Genomic DNA, 20,656 nt, shown 5'->3' on the forward strand with positions numbered 1-20,656 from the left:
TTGGGAACAGAGGGTCTCTTGGTGTTGTATCTTCCTCACACGCTAGACATGTAGTCAGATAAAATTCCCTCATGGAAAACCTCATAAGTTGATCGCAAAACGTGAACCAGAGATCCTTCCCTTTGGTCAATACTCTTCTCTGCATTAGGAAATGGAATAGATTCTCAGAAAACACAACGCTACTCCTTCTTGCCAGCTTCACGATGCTTTCTATGTGTGAGTTCTCTATTTGATCAAACTCTTCCTTTCCCAAGATTTGTGCAACCTCAGAGACGTAATCAATGCTCGAATGTTGGATGACCATTTTGGGAATGTCTGGTGGTTCTGTTCCAGCTCCATAAATCCTAGGAGGCAAACTCAAATTTGTGCAAAAGTCATTGCTATCTAACTGCAAAACGAGATAAAAATATGAAGTTAACTTTTAGTAATGGTCTAAATATATAATCTCAACACTGCAAATAATAGACACTACATCTCACCACTAGAAGTAATAGGCACTACTCTCCTCTATTGCTAAATCGTTCTTCTTTATAAAGGCTTATAAATCATCGAGTTGTAGTTTTAACAATATCCAGAAATCCAGATTTATAAGGGATTATAATTATGTAAGAAATGCGAACAAGTGTTTGCTATTCCAAAATCTCAATCTCAACTTGAACTCCAAATCAACCTTGTTTGCCTTTTGGATAAAAGCAAATTTGTAAAAATCAAGGATGTTCATCACAGAAACTAGTTTTCTTAGATCTAACCATTCCAATTAGAAGTCTAAACCTATAGTCAACAAATTACAGAGATTAGAAACTTACAAATTGTGAATTTGGAGTCGACATTTCCGATGAATAGCTCGTCGGCTTAGACGATCGTGTGAGAGAGAGAATCCGTGTGTTAGCTCGTCAGAGATCTCTCAACGGAAGGACGACGACGACTTTCGATGACGACCACGACGACTCTCGATGACGACGACGATGGATCCGGAGGAGAGAAACGATGGATCTCGACAGAGAAGAAGGTAGTGACGGAGAGAGGTGATATGTTAGAGATAGGGTAGGGTTAATTTAGTCTTTTTCACACTACTGAAAAGTGTATTTGTGAAAATGTCCCTAAAGTAGTGGTAAACTTGAATTGTGGTACTACACAAAGTGTAGTTATGAAATTTCCCCAACAAAGTTCAACATTGATTCATAAGATTGTTTCCAGTTTATCTCTATTTATTTATTTTAAATATAGAAATTATATTATAATATAGTACTTTCTATTTTTAATAAAAAGTATAAACATTTTTATTCTGATTTCTATATTTAAAAAAGAAATATAGTAGAATATGGTTGAAAATATTCAACGTGACCATGTTTAACTCATACTCATCTATTTCATAAAAATAACATTTTGATTTTTTATTACACAAAAAGTATTATTTTAGAATTTGAATACAATATATACTTATTTTAATGTTAATTTTAATTATAAAATACATCTACTTTATTTATCTTAATTACTATTGATTAAATATGCTTAATTAAGAAAAATGTATCTCATTTATTATTTTTAATTAGTGTGAAAATGACATTCTTTATGGAACAAATATTTTTTTATGAAATATTTAGATTTTGGATTTTGTTTCTCTTTCAAACTGTTACGTTTTTTCTTTCTCTGATTTGAATAGTGATCTGATTTGAATAGTGATGCCTATGTATAGTCACTAGAGTACCTCTTCCAAGTTGCTATTCCCTCCATTTCAATTTGTAAGTAGTTGTAGATAAAATCACTAATATTAAAAAATCTATCACTTTAAAAAAAATAATTTAATATATGAATTCAGCCAATTATGAAAAACTAACTTATTTTCATTGGTTATACTATATACACTAAAAGTAAAAGGTACATTAAAATGTTAAAAATTACTTATATTTTGAAACAAAGATTTTTGTTAAAACTATTTATAATATGACACAGAAAGAGTATCATTTTCTCGATTTTACTTGATGTTAGGTTCGTGTATTAATTTGTTTGGGTCTGATTGGTGTATAAATATTGTACACTGTTAATCTTGATACGAAAATATTGGAATGCGCGAATGTAACCAAGGATGTCTAGAGAAAAAAAATACTACATTTGTTTCAGAAAATAAGATTTTCTAGAGTTTTCACGTTTCTTAAGAATGTAATAAATGTTTAAAGTTTAATTTACTATTTATTTTTATATACACTTTCCAATAACTATCCATCAATAAAATTAAATCAATTCACATATTCATAATTAATGTTTCTCAAATGTATACAAAAGTACCTTAAAAATATATAAAACGGATATCCACCCGAGCAGCTGATAAAGAAGACAGTTGACAGCCAAAAGCTATTACTACCTGGAGACAAAGATAAAGTTCTAGAAAACAACTAACAATACATAAACTTAGAAGGAACAAGATCACTGAGAACTTATGCTACTTAAACAATTATCCATAAAACGAAGTAAAGCGAAACGGGAGCCGGGATGAACAAGAAAGTGTTGAAGGTCAAATTTATTGGGGTGATAGAACAGCTCTAAGAGATGATCCACCACTGGACCACGAGCAAACGTCACTCAAACACAAACTTCACCTTAGGAAGTAATGTGAAAACGGATATCCACCCGAGCAGCTGATAAAGAAGACAGTTGACAATCAAACTACTCAGACGAAACGCAATTGAGCCATAACTCCACAGTCCCTTACCAAAGTGCTGTGGTCACCCAAGCTGAGGTTCCCCAAGTTCACAAGGGTCTGACTACCAGGTCAGGTGCGAGGAACTTAAGAAATGGTTTTACCAAGGCTGTCCAAGAGATGATTGATCAAGGCCACAAACAGCTATTGATCCAAGAGATGTCTGGATTAAAGATTGAAGACCCGACTGGCTCCAAAGAGGTTCAAGATTAGCCCAGTCCGATTCAGTTCTCTTCCGTCGTCCATAACCGAACCGGCCTGATCATTTCCACATTCGACCTCGGTTCAGAATCAATCCTCGATCCATCCAACCAATTTGCTTCCAGTTCAGAGATCTAGCAAACCATCAGAGGGAGTAGTATGTGTTGTATTCTTTTTCTTTCATCAGGTTTTGTCCCACTGGATTTTCCTGATAAGATTTTAACGAGGCAACATGCAAACATACTATGAGCTTTGGTCAAGGCATCTCAAACCGCAACCGGTTTCAGGAGCGAACCCGGAAATGTTTTTTTGTGGGTTCATAATGTCTGTAGAATCTTGTCAAAATATCAAAAATAGGGGTCACATGGCATTTGAACCCATTATCTGTGGGTTCATTGACAGACTTTCTAACCAACTGCACTAGAGAGAATTTACAATCAAAGCTTGCAAAACTAGTTTATGATATATTTGTGGTGTCAAGTAAACCCACTACTCATAACGTGGGCCCGCCTCTGACCGGTTTACTGTTTTTATTTAATTTTATTTCGGTTAAGACTTTGGGCAATTGTCAGCCTTTTTATTTTGTTTAAGAGTTGGCCCTTTTGTTTAGGACTTTTTATCATTTAGAGTTCACTAAGCTTTCCCATGATCTCTCCTGATCATACAGCTCCTCCCACCTTGATTCATGATCTATTCTGATGATCTGAACCAAGGCAGCTTGTTTCTATCGAAACATCCAAACCCTAGGTCAAGTTCCAGGAACGGGGACATGACAGCCGCTCCCGGTGGCAGTGAGAAGCACCAACCACCGGAGCAGGAGGGGAGATACGGCGGGTTGAATCGACTAGGTTTTTCGCTTCTTCTCTCGAGTCTTTTTTCTCACGAGTACCATTTATCCCTTCTAATAAGATTATTATTGGATATCCATTTAACAATTTCTCAAAAATGAAGTTAGGACTCCCTACCGACTACTACTGGTCATGGGGGTGAGCAGTAAACACGTAATACGTTGACATAGTTCTCCACAAGTCTACTACGAGTTAATCACCAAAATCAAAATCCGCAAGTGTAAACAAAACGATCCAGTTCTCAGTAGAAATTTAACTTAGACAAACAACGTTTAGTAAGATGTATAATCTTTTCCCCCTAGATCATGGCTCAACTAGCCACCTTGCTTGTATATAGAGAAAGTATTTTCATGTTAAGTTGTGAAAATTGCCAAAACGGAACAAAAAACAGCATGGTTATCTTTTTAGTATAAAATCATTTTTGTCTTGTCTTCTTTTTATCCTTTCTGTTTCTGAAAATTAACGAGATAAATAGTTTTGTGGATCAAAAAACTTATAAAAAATATAAACAATTAACAAAACACTTATATACACAAACGGGTATTTGTTTTGGTTGAAAAAACTTAATAAATAATTTTTTTAAATTATGTTCTAATAGATTGCATCTTCTACAGAAAATGGGTTGGTAGAAAACGAATTCTATATTAAACATGTTCATCTACTATTCGTAAAGATAGCCACTTTCCTGTGGAATGCATGTTCTACTTTTATGAAGTATTCTTATGTTTCGGGAAAGAAAAATCTAGAATCTACTCATACGTCTACCCGAGGTAGAAATTGCATTCAAGATTTTTGTCATTGTTCTAAAAAAATAAAAAGTATCTTCTACAGATAAGAAAATCTGTTATTGCAAAAATTAATGAAATTTTTAGTTAAGTAAATATTCTAAAAATATCCTAAAAGTATTATAACTTCCTAAAACGTGTTTTGATCGATTTGTTTTGTCAAAATATCAAAAAAGTGATTTTTCATTTTCTTCTTCATCAATCTATGATTTCTCCATAGTTTGTCTTGTGATATTTCACAAACGTTTGTTCTATTTTCCTAAGTTTAGTAAAACTAAAAAGTTTACAAACGTTTTAAACTTTTTATAAAATAAAACTTTGTAAAACATTTTTTATAAAGTTTATTTACCATTTTTTTACTAAAACCCTTTTGTAAAGTTTTATTTTTATTTTTATTTCGAAAAAGTTTACAAAGTTTATTTGTCTTAAAGTCTTATTAAAATTTTTTTAAAAAGTTTTATTTTTATTAAAATTTTTAATAAAACTAAAAAGATTACAAACGTTTTAAACTTTTTATAAAATAAAATTTTATTAAAAACTTTTTGTAAATTTTTATTTTCATTTTTATAAAATTTAGTTTATTAATGTTATATTAAAAATGTTTAAACTTTGAATAAAAATAAAACTCTGTAAAACGTTTTTTTATAAAGTTTATTCAACTTTTGTTTTAATTTTTTGTAATTTTTTTTATAAATTTTACAAAGTTTATTTTTATTAAATTTTTATTAAAAATTTTTATTTTTTATTTTCCTTTTTAAAAAGTTTTTCATTATTATTTTAAAATTCTATTAGTCTAGTGTGTTTAATTAGATTAATCAATGGTTAATTTTATGATTATGAAAAAAATTATACTAAAGACACAACTAAATAATTTTTTAAAACTATATGGACAACCATACTGAATTTTTGTTCCGTTTTGGCAATTTTACCTATTTAAATTACTTCATATCTAATCTATTAAAACAGAACTACAATTAGTATTTAACTCTGAATTTTTCTAAATATTTACAAAAGAGTGCCACTGATCTTATTTTCATTAAGAATGAAACAAAATTTCGAGCTTCCTTAAAATAAGCAAGAAATTTTTCTTTCATTTTTTGAATAAATACATTAATTTCCATTGCTTTTTATCCCACATATCGATTTATACAGAAATATATCAAACATAATGTTAAATATACAAAACAAATCCAAGAAAGTAAACCCCATTATTTGTATGCTATAGAAGTACTTATATTTCTTTTTCAAAACGTGTAAATCATGCTTGGTTAATCTTTTGTGAAGTATTCTTCTTTTTTTTTTTTTTTTGTGCACGAATTCATTCAATTAAAGCTTAACATGGGTTTCTAACAGGGCCTAAGAGGGCCTGTTTTGCCAAATTATCCTCAAAACACAGAGAGGAGCGATTAACATAACGAAAGGAAACAGAGTCAAACTGCTTAGAGAGAAGATAGATATCAGCCAGAATCCCATGGAGGTCGTTGAAGCTTGATCGATCTACAATCGCCGAGACCAACTGTAGAGAATCCGATTCAAAGACCACCTGTCTGAGCTGCAAAGCGATTGCGTGTTCCATCGCCAGACGTATTGCCAATCCCTCCGCCACAAGAGATGAACAAACATACATCGAAGAGTCACTGTGAGAGCAAAATCTCTCATTTCGAAAATCGGAGAAACTCCACCCCATACCTGCAGTATTCAGATCCTTATTCCAAGCTCCATCGGAACAACAGAGGATTACTGAAGCTGCATCCTGAATCCTCTTGGGAGGGCCTTGGGGCAGGGGAGGAGGTATGATTTGTGCCGCCTTCCACTCTTTAGCATCCACTATAGCTTTAGTCATTACTTCCTGGGCTGTGAAGTGTCTCTTTTGAAAAATCTTGAAATTCCTTGTTGTCCAAATTGTAGAGATCACCCAAGGGATGAGAGGGCAGTCATTAATTCCGGTAGGTGGGAATATGGTAGCCTTCAATGCCAATTTCCAGCCTTCATTAAAGGAGTTAATGCGCATAGCACTACATGAAAACAACTGGGTAACGACGCGGGTATATGTTGCTAATTCGACGCTAATCGTGTTTAACGTCACCTTAAAGACGGTCCAAGAAAACGTTGTTAATCGCATGTCGCTATTTCTGGATGTCGTTTAGACGTGGCTAAATAGCGACGTTAGAGAAAAATGTATGTAAAACGACGCTAATTAACGTCGACCGTTCGTGACAACGTTGCATCGTTTATCGAAGTCACTATATGACAACGTATAATGGAGTCGCTAATACACGTCGTATAGGCACGACGCTATATCACGTCGTAGGAGGGGAGATACAGCGGGTTGAATCGACTAGGTTTTTCGCTTCTTCCCTCGAGTCTTTTTTCTCACGAGTACCATTTATCCCTTCTAATAAGATTATTATTGGATATCCATTTAACAATTTCTCAAAAATGAAGTTAGGACTCCCTACCGACTACTACTGGTCATGGGGGTGAGCAGTAAACACGTAATACGTTGACATAGTTTTCTCCACAAGTCTACTACGAGTTAATCACCAAAATCAAAATCCGCAAGTGTAAAAAAAACGATCCAGTTCTCAGTAGAAATTTAACTTAGACAAACAACGTTTAGTAAGATGTATAATCTTTTCCCCCTAGATCATGGCTCAACTAGCCACCTTGCTTGTATATAGAGAAAGTATTTTCATGTTAAGTTGTGAAAATTGCCAAAACGGAAAAAAAAACAGCATGGTTATCTTTTTAGTATAAAATAATTTTTGTCTATTTTGTCTTCTTTTTATCCTTTCTGTTTCTGAAAATTAACGAGATAAATAGTTTTGTGGATCAAAAAACTTATAAAAAAATATAAACAATTAACAAAACACTCATATACACAAACGGGTATTTTTTTGGTTGAAAAAACTTAATAAATAAATTTTTTAAATTATGTTCTAATAGATTGCATCTTCTACAGAAAATGGGTTGGTAGAAAACGAATTCTATATTAAACATGTTCATCTACTATTCGTAAAGATAGCCACTTTCCTGTGGAATGCATGTTCTACTTTTATGAAGTATTCTTATGTTTCGGGAAAGAAAAATCTAGAATCTACTCATACGTCTACCCGAGGTAGAAATTGCATTCAAGATTTTTGTCATTGTTCTAAAAAAATAAAAAGTGTCTTCTACAGATAAGAAAATCTGTTATTGCAAAAATTAATGAAATTTTTAGTTAAGTAAATATTCTAAAAATATCCTAAAAGTATTCTAACTTCCTAAAACGTGTTTTGATCGATTTGTTTTGTCAAAATATCAAAAAGTGATTTTTCATTTTCTTCTTCATCAATCTATGATTTCTCCATAGTTTGTCTTGTGATATTTCACAAACGCTTGTTCTATTTTTCTAAGTTTAGTAAAACTAAAAAGTTTACAAACGTTTTAAACTTTTTATAAAATAAAACTTTGTAAAACATTTTTTATAAAGTTTATTTACCATTTTTTTACTAAAACCTTTTTGTAAAGTTTTATTTTTATTTTTATTTCGATAAAGTTTACAAAGTTTATTTGTCTTAAAGTTTTATTAAATTTTTTTTAAAAAGTTTTATTTTTATTAAAAAAATTAATAAAACTAAAAGATTACAAACGTTTTAAACTTTTTATAAAAATAAAATTTTATTAAAAACTTTTTGTAAAGTTTTATTTTCATTTTTATAAAATTTAGTTTATTAATGTTATATTAAAAATGTTTAAACTTTGAATAAAAATAAAACTCTGTAAAACGTTTTTTATAAAGTTTAATCAACTTTTGTTTTAATTTTTTTTGTAATTTTTTTATAAATTTTACAAAGTTTATTTTTATTAAATTTTTAATAAAATTTTTTATTTTTCCTTTTTAAAAAGTTTTTCATTATTATTTTAAAATTCTATTAGTCTAGTGTGTTTAATTAGATTAATCAATGGTTAATTTTAAGATTATGAAAAAAAAATATACTAAAGAGACAACTAAATTATTTTTTAATACTATATGGACAACCATACTGAATTTTTGTTCCGTTTTGGCAATTTTCCCTATTTAAATTACTTCATATCTAATCTATTAAAACAGAAGTACAATTAGTATTTAACTCTGAATTTTTCTAAATATTTACAAAAGAGTGCCACTGATCTTATTTTCATTAAGAATGAAACAAAATTTCGAGCTTCCTTAAAATAAGCAAGAAATTTTTCTTTCATTTTTTGAATAAATACATTAATTTCCATTGCTTTTTATCCCACATATCGATTTATACAGAAATATATCAAACATAATGTTAAATATACAAAACAAATCCAAGAAAGTAAACCCCATTATTTGTATGCTATAGAAGTACTTATATTTCTTTTTCAAAACGTGTAAATCATGCTTGGTTAATCTTTTGTGAAGTATTCTTTTTTTTTTTTTGTGCACGAATTCATTCAATTAAAGCTTAACATGGGTTTCTAACAGGGCCTAAGAGGGCCTGTTTTGCCAAATTATCCTCAAAACACAGAGAGGAGCGATTAACATAACGAAAGGAAACAGAGTCAAACTGCTTAGAGAGAAGATAGATATCAGCCAGAATCCCATGGAGGTCGTTGAAGCTTGATCGATCTACAATCGCCGAGACCAACTGTAGAGAATCCGATTCAAAGACCACCTGTCTAAGCTGCAAAGCGATTGCGTGTTCCATCGCCAGACGTATTGCCAATCCCTCCGCCACAAGAGATGAACAAACATACATCGAAGAGTCACTGTGAGAGCAAAATCTCTCATTTCGAAAATCGGAGAAACTCCACCCCATACCTGCAGTATTCAGATCCTTATTCCAAGCTCCATCGGAACAACAGAGGATTACTGAAGCTGCATCCTGAATCCTCTTGGGAGGGCCTTGGGGCAGGGGAGGAGGTATGATTTGTGCCGCCTTCCACTCTTTAGCATCCACTATAGCTTTAGTCATTACTTCCTGGGCTGTGAAGTGTCTCTTTTGAAAAATCTTGAAATTCCTTGTTGTCCAAATTGTAGAGATCACCCAAGGGATGAGAGGGCAGTCATTAATTCCGGTAGGTGGGAGTATGGTAGCCTTCAATGCCAATTTCCAGCCTTCATTAAAGGAGTTAATGCGCATAGGATCAAAACCGGTCACCACTGGCAATAACTCCCAAACCTTTTGAGCAAAAGGGCAGTGGAAAAATAAATGTAGGATAGATTCAGAGTCTTCACAGTGAATGCATTTCACATTGGCTTTGATGTGTCTAGCCATTAAAATATCACCGACGGGAATTGCTCCATGCTTTATCTTCCAACTCAGCAGCTTAATCTTCAGGGAGGTAGTTATCTTCCAGACATCATCTAACCATTCTTGAGCTGGTTGGAGAGGTTCTAGCAAGTCAGGTTTATTCATTGCCAAAGCCGCGTAGTACCCTGTTTTAGTGGAATGGGCACCTGATTTATGGTTGAGCCAGACACGTTTGTCTTTCCCTCCCCACTTGCTTGGTTTGATGGTCATGATCTCTCCTATCAGCATAGGGAATAGTCTCTCCACCTTATCAGTAACCCATCTTGTAGAAGTATCTCTGAATAGCTCCGCAACTTTTGCCTCCGAGCTACGTTCAGGAGCCAGTCCCATCTTGTAGAAGTATTCTTCTTAACCCACACATTCAGACTAACAAAACACATTATATTCATATAGATTCAAAGCACATTAGAATCACATGAAAATATGTCTCCAAAAACAAATTTTATTTTTCTTAAAAATGTCAAACTTTTTAAAATCAGACGGTAGATTTAAGTAAAAATGCTTGATAATTACTCTGTCGTTTCAATGATAAACCAACAACTTTAAAATATATATATATATATATATATATATATATATATAATTTAAATATATTAAACATCAAGAAAATATTGGTACAAGTTAAAAATAGTTAACAAAAGTTATATATAATAAATTTTGAACAATGTAAATATTAAAAGAAACAACCGTGCAGATGCACGGATCAATATCTAATTTCAATTAAAACAATCTTTCATGTTTATTCTAGACACTACGGGAAAAAAAAAGAAGAAACAGTCACACTCACTTTAATAATTTACTCCAAATTCTTTTTTTTTTCCTCTTACTTTTAACTAATTATTTTCATCTCTTAACCATTTTGTATTTTTACTCCGTTTTACTCTATATTTGCCAGCCAGATCATTAATTTCTAGGCGACATTGTGTTTTACACTCTTTAAGATATTTATATAATAACCAACTGATGTACTTTCTCTATAAATTTGTGCCTATGTCTACATGTATTACCAACTCCTTTAAATATATATATTTTAAGGTTTTTTTATTCTAAGAAAAAATCTTGATTTTTAAAATAGATGTATTAATCAATATTAATAAGTTCTCTATATATTTAAAAAATATAAATATATTATTTTTAGTTGATAAAGTTTTATTATTTGTTAATCATTTGAAAATGTATAGTAGAAATTAGTATTTAACCCTGAATGTTTCTAAATATTTACAAAAGAGTGCCACTGATCTTATTTTCATTAACGACATTAAATAATCAGCATTAAAGGATAAATCAACTAAGAATGAAACAAAATTTCGAGCTTCCTTAAAATATGCAAGAAAAATTTCTTTCGTTTTTTGAATAAATACATTAATTTCCATTGCTTTTTATCCCACATATCGATTTATACAGAAATATATCAAACATAATGTTAAATATACAAAACAAATCCAAGAAAGTAAACCACATTATTTGTATGCTATAGAAGTACTTATATTTCTTTTTCAAAACGTGTAAATCATGCTTGGTTAATCTTTTGTGAAGTATTCTTCTTAACCCACACATTCAGACTAACAAAACACATTATATTCATATAGATTCAAAGCACATTAGAATCACATGAAAATATGTCTCCAAAAACAAATTTTACTTTTCTTAAAAATTTCAAACCTTTTAAAATCAGACTGTAGATTTAAATAAAAATGCTTGATAATTACTCTGTCGTTTCAATGATAAACCAACAATTGTTTTTAAATATATATATATATATATATATATATATATATATATATATATATATATATATATATATTTAAATATATTAAACATCAAGAAAATATTGGTACAAGTTAAAAGTAGTTTCCAAAAGTTATATATAATAAATTTTGAACAATGTAAATATTAAAAGAAACATCCGTGCAATATCTAGTTTCAATTAAAACAATTTGTCATGTTTATTCTAGACACTACGGTAAAAAATGAAGAAGAAACAGTCACACTCACTTTTATAATTTATTCCAAATTTTTTTTTTCCTCTTACTTTTAACTAATTATTTTCATCTCTTTTCCATTTTGTATTTTTACTCCATTTTACTCTATATTTGCCAGCCAGATCATTAATTTCTAGGCGACATTGTATTTTACACTCTTTAAGATATTTATATAATAACCCACTGTTGTACTTTCTCTATAAATTTGTGTCTATGTCTACATGTATACCAACTCCTTTAAATATGTATTTTAAGGTTTTTTTATTCTAAGAAAAAAATCTTGATTTTTAAAATAGATGTATTAATGAATATTAATAAGTTCTCTATATATTTTAAAAAATATAAATATTTTAATTTTAGTTGATGAAGTTTTATTATTTGTTAATCATTTGAAAATGTATAGTAGAAATTAAAAAAGAACAAAAAAAAAATACATAAGGAGTGTATTCCAAATGATTTAATGTAGTGAAACCAAAACAAATGCATCTTATCTTTATATATAAAAGATGGTTTCATCTCTCCTGGTGAGTACATCTAGGATGCCATGTCACAAATTCGTTTGTTGTCACGGCGACACGTGTCTTTATAATTATAAACTAGAATAAGACATGCGCCTTGCATTGTGAATTTTACGATAAATATTTAAAATATATAGTATTGACAAATGATGTCAAGTCAGCAATATCTCGGTTTTATTAGTGGTAAACATGTCGGTTTAACTACATATTTATGTTTTGTTTAAAAAAAACTACGGTTTTAGGTTTGTTTTGGTTTATTAATGTCTAAGAGACCCTTAACCAAAGTCAATTCAAATTAGTTTGGTTTGATTTGTGTTCAGTTTTATTTCAATTTGGATTGTGTTCGATTCAATTTTAATTTAGTTTGGTTTGTGTTTGGTTCGTTTTATTTTTGGTTTTGTTTGTGTTTATTTAATTCAATCGAATTGATTTTTTTAGTATTGTTTTAGTTACAAAAATATAATTTATAATAACATAAAAAATCATCATTTGACACTAAGACATTATTTTCTTCATTAATATTAGTATACATTTTTAGTGAAACCTTCGAATAATTCAGATATTGATAAATTAATTGCATCATTTTAAATTTTAATTATCTTATACCTTCTTCGCTTATTCACCAATCTTTCTAATTAATACAAATACTAGATTTTGACCCGCCCATAAAAGGGCGGGGTTATTTTCGAATGATATAAATTTTTATTTTTGATTGCGTATATACTTTTAAATGTTACACATGAAGTATTATATTCAATGTTCTGTAATCCGGTCCGGACCCGTAGTTAAACCGATAACATCAATGACTCTATATGTAATCTGGTTAAACTCTATTTAAAAGTTATATCAAATCCACAATTTTGTTGTAATCATTTATGAAAAGATATTGGTAAAATTTATTTTATTATTATATTTTTTGGTCAGAATTATTATACAAATTAACTATTGTCATTCAACCCGCCTTATATTTGATAAATAAATTAAAATTTTAAAAATATTTAATATATATATATATATATATATTAACTTATGAAATTATTTATTATTTTATATATCGTACTTTAATATTTGTTTTAATAATTTGAAGTTTGTTGTAAAATTCTTGCATTTGTTTTATTATGTTATTTTATAATTTAGAAAATAGTTAATAGATGGGTTAAGTAACTTTATATTTATTACTTGATGTAGCAATTTAATTAAATTATGTATATATATAAATTCTATATAATTTATTTCTTAGTATATAAATAATAAACAAATTAAAAATCGTTTTTTAACTACAGTTAGTTATTAATTATGACTTTTATGATTTAAAAGTAAATATTAAAAAGAAATGTATATTTACATTTTAAATAAAGTATATAAAAAGAAATTATTAAAATGTAATCTTAGTAAAAGATACTTAAGAATATATTTTTAAAGATCTTGGTTTGAAAATATTAAAATAACTAGGGGTGTATCCGCGCTACGCGCGGAAAGTGGTGTATTTTTTTTAATTTACTTTCGTAGTAATTCTATTTGTTGTTATTATATAGTCTATATCAATTTTATTTTTATAGTTTTGGTGAATGGAATTTTTTTTTTAATTTTTAATGTATTTAATAAATAATTTTCAGGTTACAATATATGCATATATATTGTCTCTTATTCTGTTTATTATTTAGTTACCGAATATAATGTAATGTGTTATATTGTTTATATATTTGGTTGTTTAATTTTGTGTTATTAGTTTTGAAACTGTTGAGACGGCTTAATGGATCTGGTGGGCACAAATCGTATGAATTTTAATTAATGAGGCCCATAATTAGTTAATGGGTTAGTGTTTTTTGGCTCAAGGTAAATGTTAAAATGTTTATATATACAATCCTCCTTTTTCATTGATTTAATTATTTTAGTAAACAAATTATTTACAAATCTGAAGAAAAGCTGAGTAACGTGTTGTTCTGAACAAAAATGAAAAGCTGAGTAACAGGACAATTAAAAATGCTACAATTTTTTAATTTCTATGAAAAATTCCAAAACTTTTACATTATTAGATATTGTCCCCACTTGCTCACTCTCTTCTCCTTCATCTCACTTCTCTCTCTATTTCACCTTAATGAACTCACAACACTAAGGCCGATTGGCCAAACTAACTTTTAGTATCAGAAATGAGAAAGTTTGGTACTTGAAGACAGCACGAATCATCCATGACCTCCCATTGGAGCTCTGGTGAATAACCGGCGAGAAGAACAACGTAAATCTCGATTTGATGACTTAGCTAACGTCGTTTCTTCCGGTTTCATAGTTACAGACATTCCCATCTCAATATTTCTCATCGTGGTTATCATCAAGAAACTGATAGGAACACCAGCTAAGCGAGATTCCTCTTCTGGTTGGATAATTTGGGATATGCCGTCTCGGGTAAGGTTTAGTGGCACAACATCTAAGCCTGTAAGAGAATTAGATTATGTCGTTTGGGATATGCCGTCTCGGGTAAGGTTTAGTGGCACAACATCTAAGCCTGTAAGAGAATTATAACGTCGTTTCTTACGCTTATTGCAATGGGCGTCTGTAAGAGAATTAGATTATGTCGTGCTGTAACTGGTTTTGATTCTGCTGTCGTTTTCTCTGTTATTCCATGTTCTGTAATGATTATGGAAATAACCTAAAGAACCAAAAAAAAAAGACTTAACCTAAAGAACCAAAAAAACAAGCATAACCTAAAGAACCAAAAAAACAAAGACTCTCTCAAACTAAAGCAAAACAAAGAAAAAAGGAAAAAAATGAAAAGAAAAGAAGAACATACAGCACAAAGCTTCTTAGTGCTCTTCACAGCAATTTTCAGATTATCCAACGTCTCCTGGTGATAATCAGCATCGCCCCAAGAGAAATCGAATCAAACCAAGGAAGTACTTTACTTGTCAGCATTTAGAGTAACAAATTCTAATGACTAAATTAGAGTAATAGTCACAATGTTTATGTATTGACACTTGATCTATCAACAAAACTAAGCACATGCTTATGGTACTGGTTAGCAACAGATTGGTAATGCGTACAAAGAAATGAAAGAGAAGAGATCCTAGGAAACGTACAATTAGCTGGAGATAGTCCTCTGGACCTTGGTGCTTGCCATGGCTGCCGACGTTTGAGATCTCTTCTAAGCTTCTGGAAATATGAGAAAAATATCTTTGAGGACCAAAGCATAGATCAGTGAGACGACAATTGGCAAACCCATCCCTTGATGCGCCTGTTTGAGAAAGAAATCAGGGAGGGGATAAGAAAGACAGTCGTCAAATAACTTCGGGCAGCGTAATCTGTCAACCAATATCTCAGTCTCCCAGATATCAACGTCAAGCATTTCGCTGTGTACGAAAATTTAAAAAGAAAAAAAATCAGAAGCAATTATAAGCATGACAGGGAGCTAAAGTACTACTTATTTGTCTAGAGGAGTATTTTTTATATACTGGATAGTAGAGCAGCAGTCAAAGTCCACAAAGTGTTTAAAACTCCCATACTCTTGAAGATAAACCATTATGTGGTCTCTTGCAATAGCGTCCTAACTCCACCCTTGGTGATTCCTCCGAGGGCATCTCATGTATAACAGAGAGGCATGTGATTCAGTACCCTCTTCTTGGTGGCCTTCAACCAGCAAGTACCAATGCCAGTGCGGTTCAGAGCGATCAACTGTGTCATCACCTCCATGCGAATGAGTTAGTGAAGATCAGTTTGACATGTTAAGAAGAAGAGCACGCCAGTCGTAAGTGAGTTCGCTCACCTGAACATCAAAATTAGGAATTGGGGGCGTTGGTTCTGATCTAATATCCGAGCTATGGTGAATGATTGATGCTTTGTTGAAAAGTTGAACCTAGAGAGCTTGACATGGAAGGTTGTAGTTATGTGGTTCTGCCATTCCTGCGTCTTGTATGTTTAAATACAGCAATAAACAGAGAAGAAAGGGAATTAGTATCTGTAGCTTGAGACACTGCAGCAGCAGAAAGGCTTGTCAGTTTGTTAATCTCACCATCAAAACCCACAAACATATCAGAGTCAGACGCATCAGAGAATGCCATTTCAACCCGGTACCTTGTTTAAAAACACAGAGACAATTTGTTATGACTTAGGGGAATGAGGTTGGCCTTTAAACCACTTAGAGAGAGACAGTGAATGGAAATGTGTTCAACATGGGTTTACCGTATAAACCCAACAGTATTTCATCATTTCATGATGCACAGGTGGAAGATGAGAACCCAAGTTGAAACTTCCGGAAGCACTTGGAACATGAGATATAGGACCAGCAACTGGCGGTTTCAATGTCCTCTCCTTGCTTTTTATTTTCTGTAACTAAAAGATCATACCTACATAAAAATTCATTGGGTTCTGAAAACAACCCAAACCTTTCAAAATAAAGCTAACCTGGGTGTTATGGGATCCTTCCTGCAGTCACAATGAAAGAAAGAATCTGAAATCATCAGCATACGGTAAACATAAGAAAATTCAAACGTATAATTCATAAGATTATATGAATGATCTGTGTTACCTTAATATAATGTATAACCAAGATAAGTTTTGTTCAAAAAAAAAAAAAAAACCAAGATAAGCATATCTACTCTCTACCACCAGAATTTGATATAAGCACTAAGAAAATTGTTACAATTACCATAGTCATTTCTTTGAGGTAAGGTAACGAAGACAGACATAGTCTTCTCCATACATCATAAATAAAGAAAGGAGAAACGATTCACTATTTCTGAAGAGGCTTAGAGTAACATACTGGAAGTTGTGTGAATGAGAAGTTTGAACCTACAGATGGATTCTCACAATCTTCTCTGATTGTTCATTGCTTCCCACAAATGAATTAGACGGAATCGCATCTCGGACTATCCCAATCGAGGGGTGACGTCGTTGAAGAACTGAGTCACCGGTGCCTTTCCCGTTGATTTGGACGGTTTCTTTGCCATGTAGTGCAGGGATTATTGAATTAGACTCTGGGAACTAATAATATCATTAGAAATAATATTTCATACCTGCTCTTCAATGAGATGCAGCTCCATTTCATAGCCATTGAATGTTGTGGTTTTTATGGATTTCTCATATGAGAACCATGAAAGTGAAGTGGCGAAGTCAGTTTGGAAGCGCCTGTTGCTGCTAAATTGATTGAGCAATTAGGTTGGCCTTTTTAAGAAATGTTTCGAGAGGAATTATATAGGAGTAAAAAATAAGGAGATGGAAGGATACATCTCGTATTAATGAAGGTTTAAAGAGCAGGAATCAATGATTCAGAGTGGTTGATTATTGCAAAATAACGGAGATTTGGAGAGAGTGGAAACGATGGTGCTGAAAGAGGAGAGTTGGAGACGAAGAAAGAGGAAGGTGAGTTTTGAATGGGCCTTAACCGAATTTGTTAAGCCCAAAACATTTGGCTATTTTAAATTTAATGTCGACAAAGAGAGATGTGACGTGTCGGTTTCAAGCTCTCTGATTGGCTTGAATTTCTGATCCGACGTGGACATCCTAAGAGTGCTTTATTAGTGGCTTTTAGTATAGTTCTGATTGGTTAGATATAGTATATATTTAATAATAATTAAGTTGTTTATAAGAGAAATAATAGAAAATTAAATAAATTTAATAGTCTAACCTACACTATTTGCAAGTAGATAAAAATTTCTTTTGTTTTAATAGTATTGATTTTGTGCAGCTAAATAATATTAAAAACGTGGTTCCACAAACCATATGTATGTGTATGCAGTTTGGTATGAAAATCTTTTACAGAAAACAAAAATATATATGTATATGTTATTAAATTTCTTGATCAAAGTACATATAATTGTAGTACATGCTAAGTTAGTATTAGATGAAATATGGTGGACTTGGTATATGATAATTTTGATGTCATGTATTTGACCAACATGGTTTATATAATAGCAATCTACGTCACTGGATAGATTGGATCTACTACAAAAAGATGCCATTGTATTTTTTGGTGTGCTAACACGAACTATAGAAGAACAAAACAAAGACACACATATAACAAAGACAATGACGAACTATTAGTCAATAAACCTTAGACTCTAACTTCTTTCTTTCCCACTCCTCAACATCGTAACAAAACCCCTAAAAATTCCATACTGGTTAAATGAAGAGCTAAGTGGTTATGTTGTGAAAAGATAGTTTATTTAATATCATAAGTGCTCTTTATATAGGAATTACGTAGACCGCCATAAGATAATAGGCCTAATATAAAGTGGGCCTTGAATGAGCGTAAGACTAAACCAATAATACTAATACAATGGGCTGGTTAATGGACATCCACAATATATTATTCATAACACTCTCCCTTGGATGCCATAACCATTTAGAGCTTGTAGTGTGCTTAATGTTGTCTCGTTAAAACCTTACCAGGAAAACCCAGTGGGACAAAACCTTGGTGAAGGAAAAAGAGTACAACACACACTACTCCCTCTGATTTGGACCTCTGTAAATATTCTTCAAGTCTGGCGCATGGACACTCTTGTGGTTTAGCTTCATGGGCGCCAATTTTTGAACTGGTCCTTCTGTTGTCACGTCCCAAACGGATAGGTAGACTTCATGGACGTGTAGTTGGTGTAGAGATGGTGAAGAAGTCGTCTAACATATCATATGATTGAACTTGTAGTATTTTGTGCTTCTTCGTCATACTCCAAACGTGTATAACCTGTTTGAGCTTGTATGGACCTGTAACATTTATTAAAACCAAACAATCCTTTCTTTTGAGTTTGGTTAGTATAAATCAATCTGAAACACTTAGTTCCTTAGAAGGTAACTTAGGATATTGATCCTGTCCCATTGTCCCATGTTCGGACATGCCAAATTTATCTAAGTAAAGTGCCAATAGCACTTATGGCAGGGGACGTTTATGGCTTTAGTATCAATGTCTTATGGTCTGAACATATCCATATAACTTATCCGACCTAGTATGGCTTGCCATATCAAGGCGCCAATCATATCAATACATTTCTTTTGGTCGGATGTGCATAAGTCTTAAAAGTACTTATGTAAAGTCTTTCTTGGACCAAGGACACATGCCTTGTCCATAGCCATACCACGATTTGAATATAGTGATCACTGGAACCGGTTTAGTTGGAACAGGATCGAGGGGATCGAGCCGGAACGGGGCTGGAACAAGACCAAGATGATTAAGGTCGAACTATGTCGGACATGATCCTAGTTGATATGGATCCTTTGGTCATGAATCTGATGGATTCATCCTCTTATTCTCTTGACCATATCACATTCTATTCTTGGTACATTGGATCATAGATTTCAACACACTTTCATGGCTATGATCTCTATTATAGATCATTGTATTCTTGTCATAGCCTTTCCAAGAATTAGTCAAACTTAATCATTCTTTCTTTAAGTATGAACACAAGGAATTTCTTACATAATATATGCATGGACTGATATGGATCGTTCTTATAGAACTCCCTTTACTAAGTATCACTTAGTCTTATCTGGTATATGCATTATATGCCTTATGTGCAGCTGCTTTTACTACAGTCCATGAACAGCTCAGGAACGACACTGTTCTATGAGAACTTCTTTCTCATCTTTCAGGTATCTATATTACCTTTATATCCAGTGATATATTCAATGTCTACTACATCTTTCTTACATGTCTAGATCTTTTCAATTTCGATATTGGTTAGTAGCATCCACCACATAGGAGTATATCTCCTTGTTCCTTAGTCCCTGTGAGTATCCTTGTGTGATCAAGCCATTCCATTGAATGATTTTATGTAGTAACATGGACGACCTCTATATGTTCATGTTCTACGTCTCACGATTTTCTTTTCCTCACAAGCTCATCTGTTCACTGGTTAGATGGCCTCTCTTATATATATGTATGTATGGCCATACGCCCATCTTTCTTTTCCTTACTTTAAATCCACGTTCCTTTCTTTTCTTTATGAGTACTCTCACGTGGGTTCGTGATCCTCGCTTATATCTCTTATGTTCAAGTGCTTTCTCTTATGCATCTTTATCACTTATGTATGTGTATGTGTCGACACCTTATATGATGTTCCATCGCGTTCTATCGCGTTCCATACATGATACAATCGATTGAGATTCCATTTTTATCAGGACCACTGAATACTTTGCAGCTTGGCGTCCCAAGCCGCATTGTATGGTACATGTACCTTAGAGTCGGCCGGCTTTATCTCAATGTCTGGTATGGTTTCCTTTATGACCTTGGATATGTCATTTCTATGCACCTTTCTTTTCATTTCCGAGGTTCCTTTATCTATGGAACATATTGGTCTATCTTGTATAGACTCTACATCAAATTTATTATGTCTCTA

General features: G+C 32.0%; 1 protein-coding gene and 1 long non-coding RNA gene across 32 annotated transcripts; both read right to left on the minus strand.

Moving 5' to 3' along the window:
- Nucleotides 1-8,986: 8,986 nt before the first annotated feature.
- Nucleotides 8,987-10,165, minus strand: LOC108828941 (uncharacterized). The gene has a single exon (XM_018602592.2). It carries the CDS (start codon nucleotides 10,163-10,165, stop codon nucleotides 8,987-8,989), a length of 1,179 nt encoding a protein of 392 aa, XP_018458094.1.
- A 4,073-nt stretch (nucleotides 10,166-14,238) lies between these two features.
- On the minus strand, nucleotides 14,239-17,694 carry LOC108828951 (uncharacterized). 31 transcript variants are annotated; one of them, XR_008936810.1, is made up of 11 exons: nucleotides 17,553-17,685; nucleotides 17,342-17,462; nucleotides 17,089-17,266; nucleotides 16,731-16,776; nucleotides 16,509-16,658; nucleotides 16,339-16,400; nucleotides 16,093-16,235; nucleotides 15,782-16,001; nucleotides 15,410-15,679; nucleotides 15,124-15,177; nucleotides 14,239-14,982 (listed from the first exon to the last, which is right to left on the minus strand). It is a non-coding gene; the product is annotated as an uncharacterized LOC108828951 (long non-coding RNA). The 31 variants fall into 31 exon arrangements; XR_008936812.1 differs by having other exon boundaries at nucleotides 17,342-17,459; nucleotides 17,553-17,684; XR_008936826.1 differs by having other exon boundaries at nucleotides 14,239-14,838; nucleotides 14,869-14,960; nucleotides 17,089-17,692.
- Nucleotides 17,695-20,656: the final 2,962 nt, after the last annotated feature.

Source organism: Raphanus sativus, chromosome 7 (assembly GCF_000801105.2).
Source record: "Raphanus sativus cultivar WK10039 chromosome 7, ASM80110v3, whole genome shotgun sequence".
Lineage (NCBI taxonomy): Eukaryota > Viridiplantae > Streptophyta > Magnoliopsida > Brassicales > Brassicaceae > Raphanus > Raphanus sativus.